Source organism: Leuciscus leuciscus (assembly GCF_965113295.1).
Source record: "Leuciscus leuciscus genome assembly, chromosome: 16".
In the NCBI taxonomy this organism is placed as follows: domain Eukaryota; kingdom Metazoa; phylum Chordata; class Actinopteri; order Cypriniformes; family Leuciscidae; genus Leuciscus; species Leuciscus leuciscus.
Window position 1 is genome coordinate 28141286 of NC_138740.1, and position 27207 is coordinate 28168492.

General features: G+C 37.1%; 2 protein-coding genes across 14 annotated transcripts in view; both read left to right on the top strand.

Moving 5' to 3' along the window:
• Positions 1 to 9860, top strand: part of ehmt1b (euchromatic histone-lysine N-methyltransferase 1b) — a 33939-nt gene extending 24079 nt beyond the window's left edge. For all 9 annotated transcript variants that reach the window (XM_082140207.1, XM_082140205.1, XM_082140213.1 and 6 more), the window contains 12 exons: positions 157 to 279; positions 408 to 509; positions 1451 to 1555; positions 1718 to 1872; positions 4452 to 4619; positions 4728 to 4872; positions 5061 to 5138; positions 5632 to 5747; positions 6303 to 6389; positions 6578 to 6656; positions 7936 to 8111; positions 8232 to 9860. In XM_082140207.1, the coding sequence (XP_081996333.1) occupies positions 157 to 279; positions 408 to 509; positions 1451 to 1555; positions 1718 to 1872; positions 4452 to 4619; positions 4728 to 4872; positions 5061 to 5138; positions 5632 to 5747; positions 6303 to 6389; positions 6578 to 6656; positions 7936 to 8111; positions 8232 to 8406 (1509 nt within the window). In that variant the 3' untranslated portion in view covers positions 8407 to 9860. The remainder of the gene's footprint in view (positions 1 to 156; positions 280 to 407; positions 510 to 1450; positions 1556 to 1717; positions 1873 to 4451; positions 4620 to 4727; positions 4873 to 5060; positions 5139 to 5631; positions 5748 to 6302; positions 6390 to 6577; positions 6657 to 7935; positions 8112 to 8231) is intronic.
• Positions 9861 to 10359: 499 nt separating this feature from the next.
• The window catches only part of cacna1bb (calcium channel, voltage-dependent, N type, alpha 1B subunit, b), a 148736-nt gene continuing 131888 nt past the window's right edge, over positions 10360 to 27207 (top strand). For all 5 annotated transcript variants that reach the window (XM_082140195.1, XM_082140194.1, XM_082140196.1 and 2 more), the window contains exons 1-5: positions 10360 to 10610; positions 11964 to 12264; positions 14632 to 14885; positions 18069 to 18175; positions 23940 to 24079. In XM_082140195.1, the coding sequence (XP_081996321.1) occupies positions 10550 to 10610; positions 11964 to 12264; positions 14632 to 14885; positions 18069 to 18175; positions 23940 to 24079 (863 nt within the window). In that variant the 5' untranslated portion in view covers positions 10360 to 10549. The remainder of the gene's footprint in view (positions 10611 to 11963; positions 12265 to 14631; positions 14886 to 18068; positions 18176 to 23939; positions 24080 to 27207) is intronic.

The following is a 27207-nucleotide window of genomic DNA, read 5'->3' on the forward strand; positions in this document are numbered from 1 at the left end:
TAAACCTGGATGACTTTCTTCTGTGAAACACAAGAGAGAAATCTTCTTCCTCTTTAGTAGTTGTCGTCTCATTTTCATATACAAATGTGGCTTATCAAGATGTCACGACCCCAATGACTTTGACATTGTCATGAAAATCGTGATCTTATTTCTCAGGCTGGTGCAAACCTTGACATGTGTGACGAGGACCAGCGGACGCCCTTGATGGAGGCCTGTGAGAACAACCATCTTGACACAGTACGCTATATTCTGCGGGCTGGAGCCATCGTTTCTCAAAAGGTCAGCAGCCACAAGGGAGAGGATTGATAAGCCAGTCTGTTTAGTACAACATTCTGTAATCAAATGCTTTTGGAGGAAAATTCACTCTGTTTGAACACTGATTACATCCTGTTTCCTTTTCTTTTAAGGATGTTGAAGGTTCAACATGTCTCCATCTTGCTGCTAAGGCTGGCCATTTTGCCATTGTACAACATCTGCTGTCTACAGGCCTTATAAATATTAACTGCCAGGTATTGGACCTTCTGTTGCATTTAACATTTGTAAAAATGTTTTGGGAGTGTGAAAGGGTGTTTTGGGAGATTTCCACCATTTGAGTCATTAGAATCTGGCCAACATATCTGAGGAATTTCAAATGCACCAATACTCCTCCATCCTAGTGAAAACTTTTCAACACATCTGTTTTTCCCTCCTTCCTCATAATGAGTTTCTCAAAGAGAAACTTTTTCATAAGTTATTTGACTGACACTGGAATTCAAAAGGCATTTTTAACCAAATTTGCTACAGATCTATTTATGTGCTGTTAAAGATAAACATTAGGTTTTTTGGACATTTTGGAAAATTCTAAAAATTCCTCTAAACAGCATGGTAAATATATGGTGTTGCTTTGTGCATTAAATTTGTACAATTGTACATTTAATAACCATAACAAAGAACTTTTAGCTTATCCATCTAAAAGGTTTTGTCTGAATCTTGAAGCATTTTGTTTTTATCTTAAAGCAATCTTTAAGCAAGGGCTTTATACCAGTAGTTCTCAACTTAGGGGCCTGGTAATTTAAATGGTATTTTAAAATGATTAAAATTTTAATTAATTTTAAAAGTGTGGTTTCTAGAACTGGAAAAGTAATGTAAATAAAAATACAAATAAAATCTTTAAACACTATAGTATTTTTTAAATAATGAATATACATTTTTCCAGTTATGCCAAGCTCTAAAGTAATTCATCGCAAAGAAATTGAGTAAAACAAATATTTTTTGAAAATCCTGATCATTATTCCTTAAAATAAATGGTGCTTTGAATATTGTTGTGGATGATGGAAGACATTGGAGTCAATGATCCAGCAGCACTTGTGGTGAAGGGAACTTTATTGTATATCCAAATATACCAACATGTTTCTGCTTGGAAGCCTTCAAAAGGTTGAGATTTCTAACGAAGTTGCATTTCCTGTCCCAGGATGATGGAGGTTGGACAGCCATGATTTGGGCCACAGAGTACAAACATGTAGACCAAGTAAAACTCTTGCTCTCCAAAGGGGCTGATATCAACATCCGAGACAAGGTATGTGCGCCGTGTTTTGTATCTGGAAACCTCAATTTAATGTAGCAAAATTAGAGCTTAATCTGCTGTTTTACAGTATTTTTGTTGTTTACTTTGTCAGTTCTTTTATACATTTAGATGACTAAGTGTTTTGTTTTTTTGCAACGTCAACCGTGATTCTAGGAGGAAAATATCTGTCTGCACTGGGCGGCATTCTCTGGCTGTCTTGAGATAGCAGAGATCCTGCTGGATGCCAAGTGTGATCTCAACGCCGTCAACATCCACGGAGACTCACCACTGCACATAGCATCACGGGAGAATCGGATCGACTGTGTAAAGTGAGTAAATCTCCACTAGGGCCTTTTTTTACACCAGGTATTAAGAAAGCGTTTTGTTCGAACGGATCACAAATGGACAACGCTAAATACAGGTGAAAACGGGGTCTAAAACGTCTTGAGCTTGTCCACTTTCGACCACTTCCAGAGGTAGTCGAAAACGCATTCGACCGGATTGCTTTCGTAGTGTAGACGCTCATGTGGTCGAATGCGTTCGAACGGGCACAAAAGACGACATGCTCTTCGCCTACTGACTTGATGTGTAAACACTATGGGAAGCGTGCTTGCCAGACGGGTTTTAAACTTTGTTGGCTAAAGACTCAAGTTTGGTTTGAAGATGAAAAACGTACCAAGCACAATGTTCTCTTGCCATTCCTTATTTCTAACATGCACTCACAGTGTTCGGTAGTGTTGTCAAAAGACCCGGTACTTCGGTACCAAGTCGGTACAAATTTTTTTTTAAACGTCACGGTACCAGGTTTTCTTAAACCCGGTACTTGATGCGCGTGCATGCCCGAAGCGCGTGCAGTTGCGTCCTCTTCATAAAAGCGCTGATGGCGATCGGCGGTGCTGCTGCTGATGTGGTGCTGATGTTTTTGCGCGTGCAGATACGTTATTTCAAATGGCGCGCGGTAAGCGCGCTCATAATAGAAGCGGCGCGCTCGCTTTTCCATGTGCGTTCACGGATGCATAGCAACGACAGACGCCACGGGAGTACAAACGCTTGTGCGAACTGCGCTCTCCATGACGACGAGGAAGTGTGACATAGGCCTATTAATTGATTTCTAGCCCTTGCATTAGCTTTACTACTAGATATATTTATGGAGATGAGAAATAAAAAGCCGTCATTAATATCAGTCCGTCAGAAAAGCAGTTCTAGTCTTATTCTTGGCTGGATAACTCTTAGCAGGTTTAAAAAGCCCTTTTAAAGTTAAATATGAATACAGTTTTGGATTAAATAAAAGTATAGTCAAGTCAAATAAAACATATTTTATCTCCTGTATAGTTTGGTAATGCTACAATAAGATACCATTCATTAACATCACTTAATGCGTTATCTAACATAACACATTGAGTGAACAATATATTTTTACAACATTAATTAATGTTTGTGAATGTTATTTAATACAAAACACTTGATTGGTCATGTTTGTTCACTTCATTCATTGTGCATTAAATAATGTTAATAGAAATAATGTTAACTTTTGATTTTAAAAATGTATTTTTAAATTAACCCCTAAAGGAGAATAATTGCGACAGTATATAACTATTGTTTTTTTTTTGTTAGGTCATTTTATCTAATGTTATCTAACAAATGGAATCTTATTGTAAAGTGTTTTTAATACTACAGTTTCCATCTTTGTGATGTACACTTTAATGTAATTATGTAAATTTAATCTAAATTAAGCTTTGGTACCGAGAACCGTGGATTTTCACTGGTATCGGTACCGAATACTGAAGTTTTGGTACCGTGACAACACTAGTGTTCGGTGTGGTCTTGTTGCTATCAGAGCATAAAGGAAAGCTGCTGCTCTCCGCATGTGTTTCCATCGTCTTCGTGCGTGTTCATATGTAAATATGTAAGTTTTTTTTAGATTAAAAGATCTGAAGACACCCATACATTTACCAGCCCATAGACCCTCCCCTCAAAGAAATCAGGACAGAAGTGGTTGAAAGTGGACAAAAGAGATGGATTAAAACACCAGGTGTAAATGGGTATGTGTCTGCCTCGTCTATTGTGATCCGATCGACCAAAACGCATCTTAATACCAGGTGTAAACAGGGGCCTAGGTGTTATCGATCCAGACTGAGTATGGATTGATTGATTAAACTTCCTTTCAATCTCACAGGTTTGTAGTGAGCTAGGCTTATTTACAACTTAGGGACATCTGAGCCACCCTCCTAGAAGATAACGTTACTGCAGGATTACATCCGTATCTTATGTACTGCAGCCTTAATCTGGTGCTTGTGTAGATTTTAATCAGCTTAAAGCTGCATTTTTTTTTTTTGGAGACTGGATCAATGTCATTGTAGACTTATTGGAGCTGGGCAGTAGCAATAAAGGCTTTCTTTCATCATTTCCTGGACAAATATTAGTATTGATCCGTTGGCAGTTAGTTACAGTGAGTGGTTAGAGCCCTGAATGTATTATTGCCACAGGAACAGATGGATGACACATACATTTTTACATAATGTAAGGTGTGTTTTTTTGTGTGTTTTTTGTGCTTCAATTGCATCTCTGAATCAAAATAAAACATTTACACACACAATGAAACTGTGCAATTTGTCTAACATAAAATATATATATATATATATATATATATATATATATATATATATATATATATATATATATATATATATATTTTAATTTTTTATAGTAGTAGTAGTAATAGACGTAATAATGTATCAAAAGTATTATTAGCCTACTTTTTATATTGTAATTGTAATGACATCTCTCTTATCGTATTACTAAATAATAATAATAATAAGAAATGAATAAATTCATACTAAATATTTTTCATTTTTGTTTGGTGAGTCTGTCCTAACCTTTAAGTTTGCCTCTTTTGTGCCTCCTGTAGCTTGTTTCTGTCACAGGGTGCTGATGTAAGGCTTAAGAACAAAGAGGGAGAGACGCCCATGGAGTGTTGTAGTCAAAGCTCGAAGGTTTGGAGCGCCCTTCAAGCCAGCAAAAAGCAGAGAGAAGCTAACAGCAACTTGGCTGCCCCTGCAGAGAAGCTTCTCAACAGGTAGATCCACTTAATCTCACTGTCCTCCAGCTCACAGTATTGACAGGTTTATCAATACCAGAATTACAACCTAAACTAGCCTATTAAATACAGTGCAATTGCTTTTAGGGACATCGCCAGAGGCTACGAGAAAGTCCCCGTCCCGTGTGTGAACGCAGTGGACAGTGAACCCTGTCCTGACAACTACAAATATGTCCCTGATAGCTGTGTGACGTCCCCAATGAACATTGACAAAAACATCACTCACTTGCAGGTAAACCAGCTGAAATGTCATTTTTATTGTTACACTTTTCTAATCTCTGCAGTGTTAATGATGATAATCATCTTTGCAATATACCTGACAAATATGATTAGGCTGTTTAGCTAAGACAGAGTGCTGAATGTGTAATAAACATCTGATCGAAGGAAAAAACAATATAATGGTGTTATTTGACTTCACAGTACTGTGTCTGTAAAGACGATTGCTCCTCAGCTGGCTGCATGTGTGGCCAACTCAGCCTGCGCTGCTGGTATGATAAAGTAAGTTCATTTCTAAGCACTCCATCCATCAAACCTAAAAACTGAGCTGTTTGTTATTGTGATGTTATATCTGTAAATTGTGAATATCTGGGTAATTTTAAAGCACGGACTACATGAATTACAAGCTAAACTTCTGTTAATGTCATTTGACTTAGCACATATCTCCACCTAGAGGTGGAACTAATTAAGTACAAGACAGTGTGCGATGGTCTAGTCATAATTATTAGTGGTGCTTAATTGTACATCAGTTACTAATGCTCAAACCTAGAATTAGTTCATTGTATTTTAAGTCTTAAACTACTTTATGATTGTTTTAAAAAATATCTTTATCTATGCAAAATGCCCTGAAAACCATTCACAATAACCTAGCATGATGGTGGCAAGCTTTGTGCGGCCAAGCACCATTGACATTTTGTTCAGGAGAATCTAAAAAGCAAGTTAATTTTTAGATTTTTGGTGTGAGAGTTTGAATGCTTTGTGTTTGTGGTATCAGGAGAGTCGTCTGCTCCCCGAGTTCTGCAATGAGGAACCGCCTCTTATATTTGAGTGCAACCATGCCTGCTCTTGCTGGAGAACCTGCAAAAACCGTGTGGTACAGAATGGACTGAGGTACCTCACATCCCCCCCCCCCCCCCCCGTTACATATTTCAACAGCTGTCAGGTTAAACCATATTTACACATACATCTGAAAAAAAATTATTGTGATTATATGCAAATACATTCAGATTTTCTTTCTTTTTGTCAAAAACAAGATGTGTCAAAACTGCAGTTGATCTTATGATTTCCATTCTTTTAAAAGCAGAAACATTAAATTCTTTAAATGATTTAAAGCACATGATTTAAGCACTTTGCCATCCTTTTTTTTCTCTTTATACTCTACTTAAAGATCTCCTAAACTCCTTATCTAGAGAACAGGATTACTGATGGCTGATATATTTGGCTAAATCGGTCATATGTATAAAACAATTTAGTTATAGTAAATGAGATGTACACATAAATACCTGAAGATTATTTTAAAAAAGGAAATGTGCACTCCAAAAACCATACAAAATTTAAACATCAGTGACATATCAGTCGATTAATCACCCTGACCAACTATTTAGTATTCACATATACTTGTTGTTCGATCTGAATTAAGTGGTTTCTTCTGAAATGATTTCTTAGGTTAAGACTGCAGTTGTTCAGGACGCAGATGATGGGATGGGGTGTCAAGACATTACAGGATATCCCGCAAGGAACGTTTGTTTGCGAGTGAGTTTGTTATTTTTTGTTTTATTATATTTCTAAAGGTCATTGAGGGCCTGTGTTATATCATTCTGTGAATGAGTTTAGGTCCAACTGTGTGTGTGGCTGTGCAGATGTTTGTTTAGGTGTGTCAGTATGGATATGATTGTGTGTTTAGTGTGTTTGCACCCTAATGTTTCATTTCCTTCTAACAGATACGTGGGTGAAATCATCTCTGACGCCGAAGCAGATGTCAGAGAGAATGACTCCTATCTTTTCAGTCTGGATAGCAAGGTATCATTGTCCTAGGACTCTCCTATAAAATCACATTACCTTTCCTGTCTGCTCCCTTCAATTGTGGGTTATCTGCACTCCCTCAAGCACATTTTGCATAAATCATTTAGCTAACCTCTGTCAGTTCAGAGGAATGTTTTATTTGGCTATACAATCATACTCTTGTATTTTAGGCCGTCTTGCATTGCTAGATGTTGGTTTGTTGGCATAAAATCTAAACTGCATGGCAGCTTATTCTGGCCAATAACCATACACTTAGACAGGAAGAATCTAACCAGCAATCACAATTTTGTTTACCGGTATGTGGCAATTAGAGTAAAACTGATATAAATTAATTATTCGGAGAAATAATATATATATACCTGTATACACATATAAAACACTACTGTTCAGAATTTTTTTTTTAAGAAATTAATATTTTTATTTGATAAGGATGCATTAAATTGATTAAAGGTGAATGATAAAAATAAATGCTGTTCGTTTGAACTTTCAGCAAACACATCTGTTTTCAGCACAACTGTTTTCAACACTGATAATAATAATAATAATAATAATAAATGTTTCTTGAGCACTAAATCAGCATATTAGAATGATTTCTGAAGGATCATGTGACACTAAAGACTGGAGTAATAATACTGAAAATTCAGCTTTGCAATCAAAGGAATACATTTTAAATATATTAAAATAGAAAAGTTATTCTAAATTGTAATATTTCATAATAGTACTGTTTATATTGTTTTGTTTTTTTTATCAAATAAATGCTCCCTTGGTGAGGATAAGTAGCCATTTTTCCACCACGGAATAAAAAAATCTTGCAATTCTGACCTTTTTTTCCCTCAGAATTGTGAGATATAAACTCACAATTGTGAGTTATAAAGTCCCGTTCTAAGGAAAAACGTAAAAACAAAAGACTTTGTTCTCAGACCTGAGTGATACAAACTTTATAACGCAATTTCGAGTTTATATCACTCAGTTCTGTGAAAAAAAGTTAGAATTGTGAAATAAAAAGTTGCAATTATCTTTTTTATTTTTTATTCAGTGGTGGAAACAAGCTTCCATATATAAGAGACATTTAAAACATTTTCAAAAATCTTACTAACTGATCCAAAATTCAAAAATCTAAAAAAAATTCTATAATTTTTTCTTTAAAACTTAAAAAATAAAGACAGCCCATCTTTATTGAGCCCTGCTGCATAAATCTCATATCCCATTCTCTTTACTCTGACATCACTCAACAACAAGCATCTTCTCAAGTTATTTTCTACCACTGCTGTTACAGGTGGGTGATATGTACTGCGTTGACGCACGTTTCTACGGCAACATCAGCCGCTTCATAAACCATCACTGTGAGCCGAATCTGTTCCCCTGTCGAGTGTTCACCTCTCACCAGGACCTCAGATTTCCTCACATCGCGTTCTTCGCCTGCAAGAACATCAGTGCCGGAGATGAACTTGGGTCTGATTCACATCATTATCCATTTACTTGCTAATAGAGATAGTTTCCCCATCATGCTCTTCATTAAAGTAATTTATGATTATTAGAATACATCGTTTTTGATTTCTCTCCCCTCCTCAGGTTTGATTACGGCGATCACTTCTGGGACGTAAAGGGGAAGCTGTTCAGCTGCCAGTGTGGCTCATCTAAGTGCAAGCACTCGGCAGCCGTCATCGGCCAGACACAGGCAGACAGTACGCCGGGAGACCAGCAGCCCAGCGCCCTGCCCGATACCAGCTCGTCCAGCCCCAGCTAAGCCCTCCGACAACCAAGTTTCTAGCATAGAACATCTGGTTCTCCACCTTCTACCAGCCTGCCATGTCCCATCACCAGCACGGGCACACCTCTGCCATCTCTAATCAGCTCCGGGTACCAACCCGGGCCATTTGATGCTACACCCACAGTGCCACGTTGAGCTCTGGTGGTCTGAGAGCCTGATTGGTTGACACGGTTTAGGGGTTTAAGTCTTGAAGGTGAGAGGTGTACAGTTGGACTGGTGTTTCAGGTGTTTAGTACACACATTTTGTATGGGTTTTTTATTGGCAACCCACCCCTTTGGACCATGATACATCCATCCTGTTCAACATCGTAAAAAAGTGGATTTTTTTTTTTTTTTTCTCTCGAGAATAAGGCTTTTTGAGCTATTTAAGAGACTGTAAGGGACATTACAGTTGAATACTACCTTATTCTTGTCGCACAATTCAGACGTCACAATGTGTTTTCCTGCCTGACTCGAATTTATCGTACACATTCTCGTTCACACCTCTTTTATGAACTTTATTCTTCGGTTTTACTTTTGGAGTCAAGGTGAACGAAAACTGAGTGATTGATTCCCTAATGAATTTGAAATGATCATTTAACACTTTACCCATGTTTGTTTTACATTACTTTTGTTTTTGTACATTCAAAGAATATGCAGAGAATTATGTGATGACATTTAAAGACCAACCTTGTGACGTTTTTTTTTTCCGTTTTTTCTCAGTACAGTCGTTTCCGTGTCCTTCAGTGGACTGTATTATCTTGAGATGAGCTATAGGCTAGCAGTCATTGGACGTTAGCGCCCGTCGTGCGTGTCCTCTTCTGATTGGTTTACAGACGCAGGACGTCATGTCAGTGCTACAGAAATCTTGAAAAGGCCTCTAAACGGGCCTCTTTCTCCCGGTAAAAGCCCAGTTCTTGAGTAAAAATGCGTTTTAATGGCTAATTGCCACTGGAAGTGCAAAATAATCCTGGACGAAGCTTAATCTGTGTCTAGAAACAAGCCCTATGGGTTATATCCTGCATGTTACAGGCCTGGATAGACACAGCTGTTGTTAAATGCATATTACATGCACCCCCAATCAATGCAAACGAAAACTGTAAAATATTTTGAACATTTCTGTACGTACTTTCAGTTACAATGACAGAACCTATTAGCATGCTTTTGAGACACGTGCTTTAGGAATAGGACTGGAACGTTTCGCTCTGATGGAATTAAATGCGGTCAGGTGTAGGAAAACGCAAATGGTGCTGAAAAAGTTTTTTGTTATGTTTATTTTTTTATTACTCACTAAGTGAATACAAGTTGTAAATTACGATGAAGAAGCAAGTGTTTAATTTTTTTTTTCCTTTTTCATTTGTATTTTTAAATTGACCTGTTTTTTTCTAACTGTAGTTTGACATATTTAGCCTGTATCAATTTTGTTCCATAAGTTCATGTTGATGGTGAAACTATTACAGTCTTTTAAATGTTGGTAGTGTAGTCATGTCCTTTGTGCAAATCAAGACATATAGATACAAAACATTGCAAAATGAGGGGGGATAAAAAGAAAACTGTAACATATTTCTGGACAGTGAAACATGATGCACAATCTTACTGGTTGTGTTTTTCTTTTTCAATAAATTTACTACTAATGAAATATAAACATCTCTGTCACTCTTATGCAAAAATAACAAAGTATGTGAATCTGAAACTAACAATCCCTTCTATTCATCCCATTACAGTTTTCTCGAAAGCCGATAATTCATGTTTCTATCTTCGGAGTTACACTTTAAAGGCCACAAATGAGACCAAATGAGTTTTGCGATGCAAAGCAGGAAGCCTTTTGATTGTTGATTAAATTCAGCTTTATAAACTTGATTATTATCTTCCTGATTACTTAAGATTCTGGTTGTAATTGATCCAATGAAATGTAAGCTGTTGATTGAGGCCCTCTGACTTGCCGATAAAGGCTTTTAACTAAAGAGACAGGAAACGCCTTTCCGCATTCCACAGCTGCAAACTTTAAGTCCTGACTATGTCTCACTATTCAGTCAGCACAATTATGAGGATCACGCTTTGTGGATAAGCTACATTACGGCGGAGAAATTGGATCGTGAAAATTCATAAAGCCGCACAAGGTTAACAAACACGCGTGACTATGAAGAGGTCAGCTCAACGTAACTCTGATTGGGAGGAGAGAAAATCCACTGTTATCTATGGTAGGATGTTCACTGGGTTGTTTTACAAGGTTGCTGTGTCATTAACTGGGTTGTGGATTGTTATTCATATTTATTACAGTGAACTCTTTACTTATTTTAATGATGGATGATGCTGTAAATAACTCACTTTAGTGGCATTTAGGTTTAGTGACATTAAATGATGTGCTAAGACTGAATTTTTTTGTAGGTGATTCTCACAATAACATCCCCAGGTCACGTAATATATAAATACTTAAAGTGCAAACTATAATTTAAATAACATATAATATTTATGTATTTATTTATTTGCATTACAGTAATGAGACTATTTTTTGCTTTGCAGTGATAAGGATTATAGGGGAAATTTCTGTAATTGTCATTAAAATTCTCACAATGCAAAAAAAATCTCATTGGCCCATAACATAAACTTTGTAATAATTATTACTTTATGTGGCCTAAAAATCAAAGGGAGTTCTTAAAGTCCCCCTGTGGTGAAAATCAAGTTTTTAATGTTATTAATATGTCTATGTGGTGTTTTTAATGTGCTTTAAGACAAACCATGTGCAAATTCATAATTCAACACCATTGCTAGTTATTTTCTCCTTAAACCTTTCTGACGTCACAAACTATCTTGTTTAATCACGTTAACGTGCCGGCGGGCTTTAGCATATCATCAACATGGAACTAGCAGGGGAGTCTCTCGAGAGATGCCAGGTTATCCCAGTATATATGTTTTTGTTGATATGAAAAAACGGGTAGACTTAGCAATATAGCGGGTGTATGATGTATATTACGATGTTATGATAAACTATATGCCTTTCTCTACTAACGTTCTGAGTTGTTCAAAGCTTTTCTGATGATTGTTATAAGGCAGACTGAGATGGAGAACGGAAACATGGTTTGTGTAACATTAGCAACACATTATTAGCTGTTTGATAACATAGTCAGGAAAAAGGCTGATCATATTAATCACCGTTATAATGTGATCGACGTTGTAAAGAGCGATACAATACCATTGTGCAGTGTTTATCTCAGTAAGTTGACCAGTGAATCTGTGAGCTGGCGGGAGTGGAGGCGGGGCTAATTAGCATATTCAAGGATCCTTGTATTATACTAAATGAAGCAAGGGTGTAGTTGCATTCAAGCTATTTTAAGGCTTTTTTTTCTTTTCTTTTCTTTTTTTTACAGGATAAAACGTTTAAATATGTCATTTTGGTGATCAAAGAGTTTCAAGGGATACAGTATGATCGACCATAAGGGGGACTTTAATAATTGGCAATTTATCGTATCAGCATGCACTTGTCTCACTCCTTTAATTTGCACAATTTATCAGTCAGTCTGTTTTTCATCTTTCATCCCATTTCAAAAATAAAGCTGCCCGTTTGGCCACACTTGGAACTTGGCGGATGTTAACTCTGGGGGCAGAGTTCAGTTCTTGGGCTCATACTTCTGAGCCAACAGACAAGCAGAGGAACAGAAGAGCACCTTTCACAGAACATTCCAGCAAGGATAGTCTGTATGAAGAGAGCCAAACTGCAAGAGATGATCAGAACACTGCGAAACCTAGCAAATATGACACTTCTGTCGAGCTGGAGAGGCCCTGTGACCTGAGGAACATAGATATCATCAGTGCCCATGCAATGTGTCAAGAGCAGGGAACACCATGGGAGGAGAGGTGAGCAGCAGGGGATAAAGTCATTTGTAATCTAACCCACACTTAAGGTTATTAGCTTCTTTATCATGGTCTGCTGAAAGTTTAAAGTGCAATTAAAGGTCAATACTGAGAGTGAGAGAGCTTAACTAAGCTGAATTTCCCAGAAGTCACAGAAAGTGACAATTGATCAGTTGCAATTCATTATACTAGCCACTAGGGGTCCTAAAAGCTCAACAGAAAGATATACTGTATACTGTAATAGCCTCAAAAGCATTTACGCATACATAAAATGTATGAATTTCATTGGACTAGATAAACCCTGCGCTATGGAGACAAAATGTCCCACAGATTTCAGTTAAAATCTGAAATCCTTGTCCTTGTTGGGGACATTTTTTTGGTCCTCATGAGGAAAACAGCTTATAAATCATAAGTGATGTTTTTTGAAAATGTGAAAATGCTGAATTTTCTGTGATGGATAGGTTTAGGGGATAGAATATACAAATCATTATGTCTATGGAATGTCTCCATGAAACATGAAAACCCAGCATGCGTGTGTGTGTGTCTTGAATCCTTTACACTGTTATGCCTAGGGTGTTGTATGGAGCTTTGGTTTGCCACACATCCAGAGATTAGCTCAACAGCCTGGAGTCTCTCGTGAGATTTTGTGCCTCTGGGTCTTGACTGGCTTCATGCACACTGAAAATCCTTCACACTTACTGACCGTAATGCCAGGAGATTCACATCTGGACATGCTGGTTACTTTTCTAAGAATCTTTCCTTCTTTAGAGAGGTGGAGTGAATGTGTGTCATGTTTTGCATAGGCTGAGACCAAAAATGGGGACCAGCTAATCTAATGTTTTAATTATTTGTAATTCTAACAGTGATGTTTTAATTAAGATTTAATAATAAATGGAATGATGTTTATGTGAGTGATAGGCTATAGAAAATATAATTGGCTAAATATACAAACAACAAATAAACATAGTGCTGTTCAAAAGAGTCCACTTGTGAAATCACTCTTCTATTTTGCATTAATATACAAACAATACAAATGCAATATAACGTATTTATATATAATGACCTGATACAACATGATTTAAATCTTATCCAAAGAGCATGTTTCCATATGTTTAGTGATTGACACAAATTTGCTAATTTGATTTGTGACATAGGAACAGTGCAGAATTTGAATATTTCTTTTTTTGTTACAACCTTGAAAATCCTGAAACTTTATATTTATCTCCCATGTAATTTTTAAATTCCAATTATTAATGTGGACTTTTTTTAACCACACTAAATATAATAATAAAAAAAAAAAATCTGTAGTAAATATAGCTTTATTTAACAGCAAAAGGCCCACAAGTCTATGGTGTTTCCCCTTTTAGATACCTAAATTTGTTCAGTCATCAAATTTGTCCTAATGGATTATTAGCCACGCCACAATAAACCCCACTGTTTTATGACTGTGTATGTTGCCAAAAAACATTATACATAAAAATGACCAAATAAAGGCACAATATACACCTTGATAATGTACTGATTGACAACAATAGGCAAGCCACAATTCGCTTTTGTGTAATTGTACCATTGGCTTTGGCCATCAGAGTGCTATTCTATTATATTCAAAAACATATATAATCTTGTCATTTGATGTGTCATGATGTCATTTATCAACAATGAAGTACTTTTGCGTCGCGCTTTTACTTAATTATCGGTCTAAGCAAACAATAAGACATACATAGTTATAAATATCATTCATTGATGATCAATTAAAACACCCTCCCCCTCACGCGCTCTCCAGCAGGTGGTCCTGCCTATAGGGCCGTTTGCGTCACGTGTGAGAGTCTCGCGCACCAGCTTCCACTCACTTGGCACCATTCGTACCGTACGCGTTTCCAAGTGGAATTGTTTTGTGGAAGCGGAAAGCAAATCATCGGTAAAGAGAAAAAAAAGCCGTAGACGTGTGCGCGTGCATATGGAATACATTTCTTCCTGCTTTTGATTCCAACAACAGTTTTTTTCCGTCTAGCATGACGCGTAAGTGATGGTGCACATTTTGGTTTCGTGACCTGTCAGCTGGATCAGGTTGTGTTGGACGGATGTGGCACGAATTGGATGGTTACACATTTTCTATTGTTTGAAATGCTCTCAACAGGAATGACATTTCAATGACAAGTTTCCTTTTTTTGTTGCAATTGTCTGAGAAATGGAGTGAGGCGAGGGCGCACGAGGAGCTTGTCAAAAGGGACTTTTATATATTTTTTATTTCACTTCACATAGACAGATGGGGACTCTAAGTGGTAACAGATGTCTGTACTGTAATGTGCACTCTCTATCTTATATTTAATGCCAGTTTGGATTTTACCTGTTGGATATCTGCATGTCTAGGATGGCTCGCTTTGGAGACGATCTGCCCACCCGCTATGGAGGTCCAGCGGGCGCCGGGAGAGGGGGAGCCCGGGCGGGAGGTCCCTCGGGCGGTCAAAGAATGTACAAACAGTCGATGGCTCAGAGAGCCAGGACAATGGCTTTATATAATCCTAAACAAACCAAACGGAACTGTTTCACTGTCAACCGCTCTTTGTTCATCTTCAGTGAGGACAATGTCATCAGGAAATACGCCAAAAGAATAACCGAATGGCCATATCCTTATTGTTCAACATTTATGCAAAATGGATATAGCTTTTTTTATTCCTCCACTTCTACATTTCTGTTCATTATTATTATTTTAAAGCATATAATAGCCTATACGCGTTTAGATCTGGCAATGTCAAATGAACTGTTGCCTGCTGAAATGGTGATTGGCACCCTTTTGTCTTCACGTGTTCACGCACTTTAAGGCATTTGGCAGCTGGTGGTCGTGTCAGGGTGTTGGCTGATCTTTTATTCTCTAATTCAAGCGTTGGCAAGTAAAGCAGTCGCTCATTTATTTTTAGGCAGCGCTCGAAATGGTTTGTCATACTGCTCTTATGTTGTAGTTTTTTTTTTTTTTTTTTTACCCTGGTTTAAATGCTAGTTTAACCCAGCATCAAGCACCGTTTTAAAAGAGGTTTGTCATCGTCAAAGGCATGTATACAGCTGTGATGAAACAAGCGGCGCCAGAACGTTACGTCGAATTGATTATCAACAGGCAACCAATCATAAATCAGCTCAGCGCTTCCTTATTGAATATTCATATCCTTATTATAAGCTAGCCTACTCCTAGAAACTTTTTTACGCGCTGTTTAGTTTCAGTAGGCTATCTAGGGGAATCGGTTAGAATGTCGTACAATAAAGAGGCAATTGTTTTGCAATGTGTTTCGAAGCGGTTGTACGTCGTTTACACAGACTGGCAAGCATTTATTTTAAAACAGCTCGCGCGTGTGTCGTATTCTTCCAAGAAATGTCGGGATAACCCGGGATAAAGTATGAACAGGGGTGAAACATGGAACAAAATAACACCGGATTACGTTTACCAAGTGAGAAAATCCCCTCTCAGGGCTATATGGTGTAATACATTTTATTTAGTAGCCTAGTTATAAACAAAGCTACTGTGTGGATAATCTAACTGTGTAGCCTAAATTTTCCAGCGGCAACAGTAAAAATGTTCAATAAATAGTTGCATTCACTAGTAGTAGTAGTAATAATGGTAATAATAATAGTTATTAGTAGTAGGCCTAGTTGGCTAGTAGTAGTTTCGCCAAGTAGAATATTAAAGTTCATTAGCATAACTGTATAAGCTGTTAACATCTCCCAGGCGATGTAGCTCGTTAATACATAATAAATTGGTGTATGTAAATCCGTTTTACAACGGTTAATTCAGTGAAGGGTTAGAGTCATTTACATTTTAAAATTCATAACTCGAAATGGAAATAAAATAACCCAAGTTATTTTTAATTGGAAAGCACAGTGGTTCTGAAGAGCTCTAGCGCTCTCCAGGGTCCTGAAACCTCGACACTGATTTTCCTGTCACCAACATTTAGTAGAAGTTTTAGCACCTTACAATCAGATATTCCGTCTTTACTTTTGATGCTTCCAATTTGTTGTGCAGTCCATTTAAGATGCATACAAATTCAGGAATCCAGGCATTAGGTATCCTATAGCATTAGGTTTCCATAGCATGTAGAGATCCCTCAGGGGGTTGACAAAAATGTGATTGAAGTGGCCATTGGACATTTCATTTCCATTCCTTTCCTACATGAATAGCAATCCCATAAAGACTATAGCCGTAGGGAACAGGGATGGAAAATGAGTTGGAAAAATGGATCCTGTCCTAAGAATGGAATATAATGGCTGACCATCCATAAAGATGTTAGCAGCCTTTTAGTATTTCCTCTAAAAAGGATGAAAAAGATTTTAATAATGACAAGATTGGTGGGCTTACACAAACATTTTATAGACGCAGCAAGGTTGCACAAATGGCTGCGCTGAGAGAGAAACCATCATGCCAACCTAATGGGTAATCATAATCTCTACACTGTAATGCTTCAGTGTTGAAAGCATGTCTCATTTTTATGTCCAGACCTCTGTATGTCATTTCCAGCATGGAGTGAGGTGGTGTAAATGTATTCAGCATTACTGCTAGTGGGTTTGAACATAGTCATCTATGCCAAGGACACAAAGGCATGTTGGCTGTCAATTGCTTAATTGAGCTTAAATTTATGTGAGTTGAGCTCTGTTTGACTTGCTCTGTCCTCATCTCCTAATGATTTAGTGATTGAGTGTTTAAATGACACAATCCCTTTGTCCTTGGTGTGGTATGTGGGGGAAATTCACTAGTAGTTACCCTTAAGGAATGCTCTTATAGGGATAGTTCACCCCAAAAGTTCTGTCATCATTCTCTTACCCTTGTGTCATTCCAAATTTGTATCAAGTAAAACAATTCGGAGGCAGCGATTGTTTCAATGCCACTTTACAGAAAATCATGATGTTAATGTTATAATAATATCTTAATATCTTTATGCCTTAAAGTCACATTCAGCAGATTAGAGCTAGGCGATAATATAGTTTACTTTTTTGCGACGATACAAGCAACAAGCAAGTGGATGAGATTTGCTGTACACTATATATTGCCCTTCACGACGAGTGTAGGCTACTGTTTGAATGTGGATAAGGTTGGACATACTTGTATATCCAACTTTATATGCCTTACTTTATTCTGTGGAACAAGTCAGTGGGGTCCAAACAACATAGGACCTGATAATTATATGAAAGAAAGAAAAAAAGTGATTTTTTTTTTTGTGTCCGTCCAAAAGTCATAAACGTTTAAATTATATATATATATATATTTTCTTTAAAGCCACTATTTTAAAGCATACACATCAGTACATTTCCTGTCCAGTTTACATCAGGCTGTAGATATATCATGTTTTTTTAAAAAAAAATTTTATGTTTAGAATTTGTCATTGTTTTGACTTATATATCCAACTTTATACGACTTACTTTATTCTCTGGAACACAAAAGATGATGGAAAGTCAGTGGGGTCCAATCATTCACTTTCATTGCATGGAGAGAGAGAAAAAAAACCATTTGTTAAAAAAAAGGTTTCTTTTGTGGTCCACAGAAGAAAATTAGTGCAGGTTTGGAATGACATGAGAGTGAATACTTTATATACAGTGTATATATATATATATATATATATATATATATATATATATGCACTGAAATTTTAAGCCAATATTTTAAAGCAGATATATCAGCACTTTTCTTGTCCAATATACTCAGGCTATAGCTATGTCATGCACTTTTTTATTTTATTATAAACCTTCCTCTTCAGAATGTTTTGGATTTGTCATTGTCTTGACTTTGGTGTTTGTTGTTCTACCATTTTTCCTTGACTTATCCACTCCATTTGAGTACCTGATCCTCACAACCATCATCGCCAACTGCATCGTACTGGCCCTCGAACAGCATCTCCCAGCCATGGACAAGACCCCCATGTCTGAACGCTTGGTGAGCATCAGCTTTCTCTGTTTTCTTTTCATTCACTCTTGATTATTAAGGTTTCATTGCTTTAAACATGTCTATCAGAAATTAGATCATTCATTTTGCACTGAATATGACTGTAAGCTTATCTCTTAGGAGAGAGAAACAGCAATGACAATGCATTCTGCTAAAAGCAGAGCGAGTCAGAGATAACTGTGTATTTGGCTTGCTTTTCGTTCCACCCACACACCCGACATCCCCGCTGGAGTATATTGATTGATCATTTTAGCGGTCTTGCACTGGTTGGCGTGGGTGACTGGTGAGCCTGTTGGAGCAGAGGCTGTTATCCCACTCTCAGAGCTCCCATCCAGGGCCACTGAGAACCACCCAAGCACTCCACACAGGAGCCATGTCTCTGTCTCATTAAAACCCATCCTGCTGGGAACCATTGACAAATGTGTGCATAACGCTGCTTCTTCATGATCCGACCTTAACCCATGCAGAGCAGGCTTTGATCCACTGCCTTGCTCTTATTCCCCTGCTCACAACAGCAGTTGTGCCTGTTGAGTCAAAGTGATATAACATAGCTTCTTCAAAGTGTGTTGTGGCACAATTAAAGCAGGGACTGGACATGTTGGCGGATTAAGTCGGTAATAGTCTCTTTGTAAAGCTGAATATGGAGGCGGTAATGTTGGATTCCATACTCCCTGGAGGAGCGCTGCAATCACAGAAAGGAAAACAGCATGAGCCAATAAGGTCAATGGGATCCTCTCGAATACAGCATCCTGATGCTAGAAAATGCAAAATACGACATATTTAAACGTTTTTTCCTGTGAAAATAATTTCTTCATGCTTGAATGTAACTCTACACCCTTGCTTAACTTACACGCGGAGCAATGAATATGCTAGTTAGTCCCCGCCTCCACTCAATCACACTTCCTGATCCGCTCGGTCAACTGTAAATGGCAATGGCAAGTGAAAATATTGGTTTAGCCATATGTGTTTGAAACCAAATTATAAAGGGTTGTCTACAAGTTGCTACTGTATATCAGAATGTGTTTTTGTATCTCTCTCTACAACATCGGACACATAACTGTAATTGATATGATTAGTCTTTTGCTTGATTATGTTATCAAACAGCTAATAATATGTTGCTAATGTTACACAAACGTTCCCGTTCTCCTTATCAGAGTTAGACAGCTGCCTTCTAAAAATCAGCATCCTTTGAAATGCTCTGAACATAATAGAAAGTCAGTGGAGAAAAGCCCTTCCTTGTACGTTGACAGGATTGGTTGCATTTTTGTGACGGTTGGAAACGGGCGATTTCAAACTGCGTTTTTGACACTGTCTTTGGTTCACTGCAGTTTTAAGGAGAAAATACTCAGCAATGGTGTTGACTGATGAATTTGCACATGGTTTGTCTTAAAGACTATTAAAAATACCACATAAACATGTCAACAACATTACAACTTCAATTCAAAAATTAATATTCTGTCATTTACTCACCTTCATATTGTTTCAAACCCAAATGACTCATTCTTTAGTGGAACACAAAAGGGATGTTTACTTTTCTTTTTTTGTTGAAAAATTTCCACTTCCTCTTAAAAAAAGTGCTGCTTAATATTGTAATATTTGTGTGAAAACTGTGATACTTTGATTAGAATGTTCAAAAGAAAAGCATTTATTTGAAATAGAAATCTTTTGTGACAATGAAAGATCATTTACTGTCACTTTTGATCAATTTAATTAATCCTTGCTGAATGAAATTATACATTTCTTGTTTATTAATTTATAATATACTGTATATACTAATATATATATATATATACACACTATATATATATATATATATGTATGTGTGTGTGTGTGTGTGTGTATATATATATATATATATATATATATATATATATATATATACACACACACACAAAAATGTGATTATGTGGAATGACATGACAATGAGACACTATTGGGAAGGGCTGATTTTCTTCAAATAAGGACTTAACTTTGGTCTATTCGTCACATAAAGCTGCCTTATTACTTAAGAAGACTTGGAAGATAGCACACAAAACATATGGACCTTGATGGTGCTTTCTGGTCCTTATTGGAACTATATGCTTTGATTCTGTGGAAAAGAAAAGCTTAGACTCCTTTCAAAGTCAGAAAAGGTTAGGAACGACATCACACGAGTGAATAAATTATGACAAAATTTTCATATTTTGGTGAACTGTTCCTTTAAAGCAGGGTTTCTCAAACACTGTCCTGCACAGTTTAGCTCCAACCCTGATCAAACATACCTGAGCAAGCTAATCAATGTCTTCAGGATCACTAGAAACTCACAGCTAGGTGTGTTTGATCAGGGTTGGAGCTAAACTGTACAGGACAGTGGCCCTCCAGGACCGAGTTTGAGAAACCCTACTTTAAAGGTATGGTTCACCCTTAAATTAAAATTAAGTCATAATTGACTCACTCTGGTGTTATTCTTATGCAGTATACAGTTCTTTTTGTCCCATTCATGCTCATCCATATAGTGGCAGTGAATAGCGACCTGCATTAAGCTTTTAAAAAAAGACACAAAAGTATCACAGTGTCACGGGTGATCTGTGCTTGTGTTTGTTTTGGGTGGGTTTTGCATGCGTTTTGGTTTTGTTTGAGTTTGTTTCTATGGTTTCTCATTGATTGATTTAGGGGACTTTCACACTGGGCATGTTTGTTGCGGTCCGAGTGCGATGGTTCAGGTGCCCCACGCAGAGTTAGTCTGGTTTCACACTCAACTTGAGTCTATCGAACCCTGGTACATTTGCATTCATCTACGTCATCACAAACGTGCATGGCGCGTGATAGAAAACAGAACTCGTTTTTTATTAATTTGGTGCTATTATGCGCAGCTTAGTAAACGACACTTGGGTTTACTGTATGTGCGTCGCATGAAGTTTGCTTTTTGCTGCTTTTAAACAGACTATTTTGAGGAGACAGTGGAATACACTGTAGGCTCGCTCTCGCTCGTATCTAAGGGAAATCATCAACACTATCATCCCATGTGTTTTATTGAGCTAAATACATCGTAATCGGCTAAAACGCATGTGCAGGTTGCTTTCACTTACTGAACAAATGTGCATCCGAGTTCGTGTTGCTTTCACATTCATGCGAATCGTGGCACAGTTCAAGTGCAACCGAACTTAGACCACCTCCGTCAGGTAGTCTCGGGTTCGGTATCCCGGTGTGCACGTCGCGTGAATTTTTCATGCGAACCATGCCCCGTTTCGAACTAAACTGCCAGTGTGAAAGCACCCTAAGTTGTTCACCTGTTACTCGTTTCTTTGATTGTTTCAGGCTTGTATATATTGAGCTTTTTTTCAGTCAGTCTTTGTTCGGTATTCATCTTACTAAGTTGGTTGTTCCGTTCCTGTGTTGATTCTGAGATTTCTTGAGAGTTTCTGTTACCTTTTTGAGTTTTGTTTATTAACAAATAGATCCAGCTCACCTTTTTGTTCCTGTATTTCAACCAGCCGTGACACACACAATGGTCCTATGCGACACGTTTCATATATTCCAAGTGTTCTGGGGGTATACGATAGGGTTTCGTGAAAAACAAAGCAAAATTTTATGTATTATTTAACAAAAATCCTGACCCCAGAACACTCGGAATATATGACACGTGTTGCATGGGACCATTCTGTGATAATTTTGCTTTCGTTTTTTAAAAGCTTGATGCTGGTCGCTGTTCACTGCCATTATATGGACGAGAGTGAGAGGGACATAAAAAATAAATAAAATAAAATTCTCCTTTTGTGGTCTGAAAAAGAAAGGAGGGCATACGACATTAAAACAACACCAGGGTGAGTAAATGTTATTTTAGCGTGAACTATCCCTTTAAGGACCTGTGTTTTACGCCAGATAGTGGCAGTGCTTAACTGAAGAGTTATTTCATTCTTCATTGTTCCCTGTAGTGAGGGTTCAACCTCAACCTGTCAAATTCATCAACATCTTGTTTGGTTAACACTGCAACGCAACCAGTTCCCTACCTGTTGCAGAGATAAACTAGGCCCCTGATACCCAGACACTACAGACAGGATGTTCATTATTAATAAACTCTTTAGATCTATACATAATAGATTGGAATATGCTGTCTGCTGCAACGCTCACTCATGTCTCTGCTTCCATAAATCATCCGTTATGCACAGCCTCACATCTGCTCCTGCAAGCACATTTTTGCCAAGTGATTTCACAGAGACAACAAGACAGGTGCTGTCTAGCACCACAACGATAATTAGACTATTATTGAGAAAATATACACCAATAGAGTGTGATTTAGCTTTGGGCACCTTTAGGGACTATTCAACATGAAATTATTTTTTGTTTGTTTAATTTTTTTTTGTGTGTTTGCTAATGGAATGTTATATAATGCATTGCCAAAGGCACATTTATTTTTACAGAGAGTAGAAAGATTTAACAGTGCAGCGTTTTCCTCGCAGTACCAAAGTATCATCACAAAATGGCATCATGCTGTTGTTATTGAAGACTTTATTAAAGAATTATATCGCTAGGATAAGGTTTCCATCAAAAAGAGCACCATAAGAAGACTTATTTGCGAGCAGGGTTGATAATTGCACTCATAAAGTGGGAGGGATTGCTGAGAGCAGAGCTCTGGAGAGGTTAGTCTGGTGTAAGTGCCTGTAGAGCCTTAGGGCTCTGGTGACATTAATGGGAATGAGTTCAAAAGCAATGCGACATGCTGTAGCCAGGACTGAATCTCTTTAAGTACATTCTTCTAACAGTTTCCTTAACTTATACTTGGTATATTTCCTCCAGTTTTTTTTTTTGTAAGATAGAATGTTCTGGTTTCAGTGGTACTAATAGCATATGAAATGTTTTAAAATTAAATGTATTATTATATAAATATTTAATTGTATTACATTGTGTATGTGTGTATGTATGTATGTATGTATATATATATGTATATATATATATACATATATATATATATATATATACATACATATATATACATACATACATATACATATATATATATATATATATATATATATACGTATATATATGTATATATGTATGTGTATATATATATATATATATGTATATATGTGTATATATATATATGTATATGTATATATGTATGTATATGTATGTATATGTATGTATATATATGTATATATATACTTTTTTATTTTTTTATAATATTTATTTCATGCACCAGTGTTATTTTAGTTTTTATTTTAGTTTTAATATTGTTTAATTAAGCCTTTATTTTATACTTTTAGTTTTCATGTTAATTTTAGTTTAATTTTAAGTCATTTTGGTTTGTGCTTTTGTCATTATTATTTATTTATTTTTTAAATGCTATTTGGGCTTAATACATTTTTTTTATTTCAGTTTTATTTTTAATTTGTATTTATTTCCAGTTAAACTTAAACTTATTTCAGTTTATTTAAATTTTTGTTTAGTTACTAATTACTAATTACTAATATTTATATTTTATTTGAGCTTTATTTCAGTTAACTGAAATATTTTTGTAATAGTTGTAGTTAACAATAATAACCATGTAAAACACTTTCAATGGATTTAGACTGTCACATCTTCACCTTCCCCATCACAGTGCAAATCCATGCATCTTGACCCTGTGTCATGCAAAAAAAAGTGAAAAGCTTCAACCTATATTCTATATTCTATATTTTGCTTTCTATCTTTTATACATGCATCAATAGACCCTCTCTTCTTTCAGGCACACTAAAAAACAAGTTGTCCTTCTTTTTGCTCTCTCTTCCTACAGGACGACACAGAGCCCTACTTTATCGGAATATTCTGTTTCGAGGCCGGCATTAAGATCATCGCCCTGGGCTTTGTGTTTCACAAAGACTCTTACCTACGCAACGGCTGGAACGTAATGGACTTTGTGGTCGTTCTGACAGGGTGAGTCCACAACCCACTGCTGGGGAGGCAGAAACAGTTTCAAATGGATGTGTGTGTGTTCCATGTCTTCAGGAAAGTAAGAGATAGCTTTATTTCTTTGCAAAAGTGCCTGTTACAAAGTGTTCTAGTCTGGTCCCCTTCTGCGTTTATGTAAACATTGGCCTCTGGCCGATCCTGTACTCCTAAGAAAGTTGAGTTTTTTCAGATATTGGACTATTTAGACAGCATTCCTTTTCCAAATGACGTTTGGGTTACAGTTATTGACAGAGGACGTCTGTGATTTCATGTTGATTGCGATGCCTGTTGGTTTTAGGTTGGAATAAGAGTGTCTGTCTGGAATCAGGTGTTATTGAAGGTCATCCTGAATCCTATTAAAGTAAACAGTTTATGTAAATGATATATGTGTTATAATTACAACATTTATGTATATTAAGGGAAGGAATTCATTTATTTTACATCAGATTAAATGCCAGCAGTAATTGAACTGTTATTTTACCTAGAGTGTTAGAAAAAGGTCTAAATCCATAATGAAGGTGCACCAGGAAGCACAACAAGAAAATTTGGCTTTAGTTACAGTATTTGACAAAGGTCAAAATAAATGAGGGGATACGTTGTGAAAAATATTCTGAATTTACAGACATTCCTACCCAGACAGGATTAGATTTCTCAGAGGACCCATGAGTTAGCTGAAAAACTGGTCATTTGGTTTGTAATTTTTAGCCAGGTTGTGTGACAGGATTACAATGAAGTTGTTCTGTAAACTCAAAATTATCTGACCTCCTCAGGAAAAACTAGTCCTGTCGGAATAGTGCTTTTGCTGACAGAAAACTCTGACATTTACTGTTATTAAGGCCGGGACACACCAAGCCGATGGTCAGCCGTCGGGCTAGTTTTTGCGGTGTGTTCCACACGTCGGCTCTCGTCGGCAGCAGTTTCCCCAATTCAGCATGTTGAATTGGCGTCGGGGACATCGGTTAGAGAGGAAACTCTGATTGGATGATCAGTTTAGCGAACGAGTGCACGAGAATGAAGTCAAGACGGCACAGACAAAAGGCTAATCTAATTTTATGTAATCCGACCAGAGAATTCCAAATCGCGAATGTATTCATAACAACATGAGCAGGTTAACATGAATAAAGTTATCAACATAACTGATATTCAAAATGGTAAGCAAGCACTGATTTGTTTACGTTTCGTAATTCATATATTTGTGTATATCTCGTATATCCTTGTTTCGGTTTCTCCTTTTGAATTACGAATATAGATAATTGATAACTGCTGATACAGACAGTTCATTCCTTACACGCAGACGCAGAACGCACGTGCTGGTTTGCAGTCGGCTGTAGTCTGTGCTGTGTGTTCAAGCGCAGCTTACTGGTACAGACGCAGCCGACGCGAGGTGACAATATCGGTGTTTTTTGTCGCCACTAGTTCTTTGAAGTCGGCTTGGTGTGTCCCAGGCTTTACAGAATCACAGAGTTGATTCAGACAGTTTTGCAGACCAGCAATAATTTCTAATACAGGTAAACTTCTCTCTTTAAAAAGAAAAAGAAAAAGAAAGTTATATTTTTTCCCCATATGATTTAGGACATTATCTACAAGTCTAAAATCATTGTTGAAACATTTATAAAGGAATTTTTTTTTAAAATATTCCTATTTTATTAACAACATCATGGTTTCCACAAAAAGCAGCACAACTGTTTTCAACATTGATAATAATGAGACATTTTCTTGTGCACCAAAGCAGCATATAAGAATCTGTGAATGCCTCACATTTGTATCTCTGGTCATGATATAGAATGTAATACTAGCAGGTATGGGTGGTTTCTGTTGTTGGTAAAGCTCGATTTTAACCAGGCACATAGTGCTGAGTTTTGTGAAAAAGGTACAATGCAAGCTATAATGAGCCTAAATTACATGCCATATTTGTGCTATTTCAGCACATTTAATGTCTGCATAAACTGGATTGCGATTGCTTAGTGAATAAAATGCAGGTTTTTTTCCCCACTGAAATACAGCAAGAAAAATATGCTCTATCTTGCTTGCTCACTTTATTTTAAGTGGTATAAATATTCATGGTTCAGTATATCTGGGCACTTCAGGACACCAGAGGGAGGTTCTTCTTAACTTGCGTACCTTTGTAAAACTGTGGTATATGAACCAGCCCACTGCTGAGCTGCAATCTCTCTCCTGCTGTCTGGATCACTGATGCAGGGCTGCTATCTACGTGTTGCCCTGTGTGTTGTCATGCAGTTCAAGTCCAAGTCGAGTCTCGAGTATTGGTTCATAAAGGCCGCATTTACACTACAGGTCTTGATGCCCAATTCTTGTTTGTTGACTATAACCGTTTTTTTAACGTTTTTTTTACGACCAGCTTGCATCTTTTAGAAGTGAAACATATCCAATATCTGCATTTTCACTATACACTTGGCGAAACATCCCTTGGTAGATGTACTGACCTGGAAAAGGCTGAAAAGGAAGTAAAAACAGCGTGATTTGTAATGGACGCAGACAAAATGATAAAACAAGCTTTTGCTTTCCGCATCATCTTTAAAGGTCACTGTCTCTTTGCCCTAAAGGCTCAAATGACATAAAACCTTAGCATGACTCCACTGGGTTGAGCCTTTGTACTCCATTGTGCCATTGAAAAAAGTCATGTGATCGGTTGATGTCCACCTGAGTTGACGTCACTCGCCACCGTCGCTTTTTCTATGATGTACGACTTTCATTGACAGGGAAATATCCGGTCTGTCTGCTTACGTATCTGATCCATATCAGGTTTATTTCCACCTATGAATGAGGCCGGAAACCTGAGAATATCGGAATCCATGCGTTTTTTTCCTGCTTACACGTTTGTAGGTCATATCCGATATGTTCCACATAGGAGGAAAAATTTTTTAATTGGGTCACTTGAACCATGTAATGTAAATGCGGCCTTAGTCAAGCAAGTCACAAGTCCTTTGTGTTTTGGGTGAACTATCCCTTTAAGAGGGACCAGGGTTTGCTGACTGATCTGTAACTGTAGCACAATTGCATTGTTTATCTCCAGGTGTCTGTATTCCCAACACCTGCTCTTTATATTGTGGTCCATTTCAGTCCACAGTTTATGTTTGTCAAGCTTCAAGTTA